General features: G+C 38.2%; 1 protein-coding gene across 1 annotated transcript; it reads right to left on the minus strand.

The window, feature by feature from the left end:
• Positions 1 to 392: 392 nt before the first annotated feature.
• Positions 393 to 2,981, minus strand: LOC114304715 (uncharacterized). The gene is made up of 8 exons (XM_082897148.1): positions 2,859 to 2,981; positions 2,480 to 2,677; positions 2,360 to 2,432; positions 2,120 to 2,230; positions 1,777 to 2,020; positions 883 to 1,411; positions 690 to 761; positions 393 to 557 (listed from the first exon to the last, which is right to left on the minus strand). The coding sequence occupies exons 1-8, from the start codon at positions 2,979 to 2,981 to the stop codon at positions 393 to 395; spliced, it is 1,515 nt and encodes a 504-aa protein (XP_082753274.1).
• Positions 2,982 to 3,910: the final 929 nt, after the last annotated feature.

Here is a 3,910-nt window from a genome sequence, read left to right on the forward strand (position 1 = left end):
AAAAGAAACTTTATTGATGAAAAAACATACATTTCATATGAAAATACATCAATAAAGAGGTGGAAGTGCAAGGAGCATCAAAGCTACATTTTCCTAAAAGTTGGTGAGAAACCAGCACAACACCAAGGAGAATAATAAAAGAAAAAACCACCTAACAACCTAACAGCCAACCCACGACTTACCACAACCTACACTACTGCAAGCTGCAAACCAAATCAGGCCTATATACAGAATTACACTAGATGTAGGTTAGACACAAACAATTACAGAGTAGTTCGAGAAAAGGCAAGAGGATCGTTATCACAATTCAAGCCTAAACTTGATAACAACACACCATTCTTCAGGATCCACCTCTAGCAGACCACCACCTATGGTTTAGCTAGACAGTAACCTCAGCCAAGGTAGACTATAACCTGTTGAAGATGATGCACAATATCATTGACTGAGTACAACACAACCGGGCAAGAGGATTTGATCCACAAAGCAATCCTCACCTTGATGGAGTCACATAAACCTTCAATATTAACCTGAGCACTATTGAAAAGATAGTCATTCCTCTGCTTCCAGATGGACCAGAGCACAACCAAAGGAATAACATTCAAAATTAACTTCAACTGCTTTGATAATTTCCAAACCAGGCCACCAATTGAGTAGACTACTCATAGACCCAGGAGTTGCCCATTGAATACCCCACCATTTGATAATATTAGACCAGATCCTCCATGTAAAGGGACAAAGTAACAACACATGGTTACCACTTTCTACATCTCCATTACAAAAAATACAATTAACAGTTGAACCAGCATTGAGAACACCAATTTTTTGCAGATAGCTAGATGATTTGACTCTCTCTTTCCATGCTAACCAACCAAAAAACTGAACCTTAGGAGGAGATACATTCTTCCAAATGAACTCAACAATCTTGCTATTAGCTCCATGACCCAATTGACTCCATCTATAAGCTGATGCAATAGAGAAAGACCCTGAGGTATCTGCCATCCATCTCAAGATATCCCTTATATTTTTCCTGAGAGCCGGAGTAATAAGTAACATTGTAGTCATTCTCCTCAACTCCTTCACCTCCCACTGAAACAGAGACCTTCTGAAATTCAGATTCCACTCCTCAGCACCAGTTCTTCTACTATACACCAATTCCACAGATTCATCATTTCCCACTGTTACAGAATATAATCTAGGGAATACATCTTTCAAACAAACATTGCCAACCCATTTATCCTTCCAGAAAAGTGTTCTTTTTCTATCTCCAATAACAAGGGCTATATTATTTTTAAAGAACTCCACCAGATCAGGCCTACCCAAAGCAAGCCCTAATATATCTTTCCAGATCAAAGAGCACCTGAGATGCTCCACAGGTACAGGCCACCATCCCCTCCCAACCTTATTATACTTGCTGCATATCACCTACTTCCATAGAGTTTTATCTGCAGCCCCAAACCTCCACCACCATCTTAAAAGAAGACAATCTTCATAAGCCTGATCTTTTTAACTCCTAAGCCCCCTTGACTTTTACTTTTTGAAATCTCCTCTCACTTTACCAAATGAATCTTTCTTCTAAGTTCATCACCTCTCTATAAAAATCTAGACTGAATTCTGTCAATTTCTTTTGCAACCCCTTATGGCATTCTGAACAAAGATAAGTAGTAGATTAGTAAGCTAGACAACACTGACTTTATCAGTGTTAATCTACCTGCAAAGGATAGAAATCTCCTCTTCCAAGAAGCTAGCTTTTGTTTGCACTTATCAATCACTGGTTACCAGAACCTTCTTCTCCTTGGACAATTCCTCAATGGCATCTCTAAGTACTTTAAAGGCAGATTTTGCCGTAAACAGTTCAATTTGTCAACAAATCCTTTAGTGAGGTCCTTACTAATACCAATCCCACACACCATACTCTTATGGCAATTACTTTTCAGCCCTGAAAGCATTTCAAAACATCTCAGAATCCTCTTGACATTCCCAATCTCCTCCCATTCTACCTTACAAAACAATATTGTATCATCTGCAAATTGAAGATGGGTGATCACAAGATCATTTGAGCCAACCATAACCCTTCTAATCAATCCCAACTATAGAGCTTTTCCCAGAAGAATATTCAGACCTTCAGCTACAATATTAAAAAGAAATGGTGATAATGGATCACCTTGTCTAAACCCTTTTTGAGGAATGAACTTAGATGTTGGTGATCCATTGACTAATATAGAAACTTTGGCTGAAAGCACACATTCTCTCATCAAACGAATCCATTTGGCGCCAAACCCAAAATTTGCAAGCATAGAGAAGAGGAACTCCCAGTTAATTGAGTCATAGGCTTTCTCGAAGTCAAGTTTTTATACAATGCCTTTTCTATGCTTCTTCTTCCGACCGTTAACTATCTCATTTGCAATCAACACACCGTCCAAAATACTTTTACCCTGAATAAAAAGGCTGATTGAGAATCACTAATAATCTTTGGCATTACATTCTTGATCCTATTAGACAAGACCTTTGCAAGGATTTTGGACAGAGAGCCTAGGAGGCTAATAGGCCGATAGTCATTAAGGCATGAGGGATTTTCAGATTTTGGAATCAAAGCAACAAAAGAACTATTAATTCCATGCACCAACTTAGAATTTTTGTCGAAATCTTCCATGAATAGAAACACATCCCCTTTAACAATCTACCAACATTTCTTAAAGAACATCAAATTAAAGCCATCCGGACCAGTGCTTTATTACCTTCATACTGCTTCAAGGTTCTTACTATTTCAGCTTCTGAAATTTCAACTTCGAGTGCTTCCCTAACATCTGCCCCCTCAATGGATTTGTAAGGGCCAAATAAACTTGGCCTTCTTGACCAACTTTCAGCAAATGATTCTTAAAATGATCCAAAACTGCAACCCTTATAGCTTCAGGTTCTTCCAAGACAACTCCATTCACATTAATAGAACATAATGCATTCCTGTTGTTACGAGAAGTAGCCATAACATAATTTTTTTTTTTTTTGTATTTCTGTCTCCTTTTAATGCCTAATTCACTCTGGACTTTTGTACCCATAACAACTCCACCATTTTACTCAATTTCCAAGCTTCCCATTTTGCATCCCTTTTTCGAGTTAACTCTGAGTCAGTTAGTGAACTTTTTTCTGCTTTCAAATCCATAACATGTAATTCCACTTTAAGGAGTTTGAGCTTAGATTCCACATTGCCAAACATCTCAACATTCTATTGTTTCAATGCCAGTTTAAGCACTTTGAATTTTCTAAGGCATTTGAACCTACTTCAACCCTCCACAATAGTCTCATTCCAAACTTTTTTCCATAAAAGCTAAGAAACTAGGGTGGAGGGTCCAAGCATTTATGAATTTAAATGGTTTTGGAACCCAATCCCTCTCATCTTCCATGAGCAAAATAGGACAATGATCAGAGACCCTTCTTGGTAGCCTTCATAGTTTGAAATTGAACTTATTCATCCACTCAGGACTGAGCAAAAATCTATTAATCCTACTTCACTTCTCATCAGCCTGAGAATTACACCAGGTAAATTTCCTACCCAACATTGGAATATCACACACTTCCAGGTTGTCAATTAGCTCATTAAACTCTCTCATACCCTTATCTCTCCTAGAGTAGCCCCTCCTCTCTGATATACACCTAACTTCATTAAAATCTCCTCCCAAACACCAAGGTTTTCATACAGCATATTCAATCTAACCAAAGAATCCCACACACTCCTCCTATTGGCACTATCATTTGGACCATATATGTTGACTGTGACACATTCAAAACTGAAATAAAGGGTACCTAACAAGATGATGAAGTTCTTAGTGTAACAGCAGTCCACCAATTGAAAGACATCTGGATTCCAAATGCACAACAACCCTCCAATTGCTTCCATTGAACGTACTTCCATGAA

Source organism: Camellia sinensis, chromosome 12 (assembly GCF_055761805.1).
Source record: "Camellia sinensis isolate YWXY chromosome 12, ASM5576180v1, whole genome shotgun sequence".
In the NCBI taxonomy this organism is placed as follows: Eukaryota; Viridiplantae; Streptophyta; class Magnoliopsida; order Ericales; family Theaceae; genus Camellia; species Camellia sinensis.

What these genes read in the sequence shown, in the direction of transcription:
- LOC114304715 (XM_082897148.1), bottom strand. Translation starts at nt 2,981, where the DNA reads ATGGCTACTTCTCGTAACAACAGGAATGCATTATGTTCTATTAATGTG. An exon ending in TTAAGAATCATTTGCTGAAA is followed by an intron (nt 2,678 to 2,858) that starts GTTGGTCAAGAA and finishes AAATGTTGGTAG; the next exon opens with ATTGTTAAAGGGGATGTGTT. An exon ending in TAATATTATCAAATGGTGGG is followed by an intron (nt 558 to 689) that starts GTATTCAATGGG and finishes ATCTGGAAGCAG; the next exon opens with AGGAATGACTATCTTTTCAA.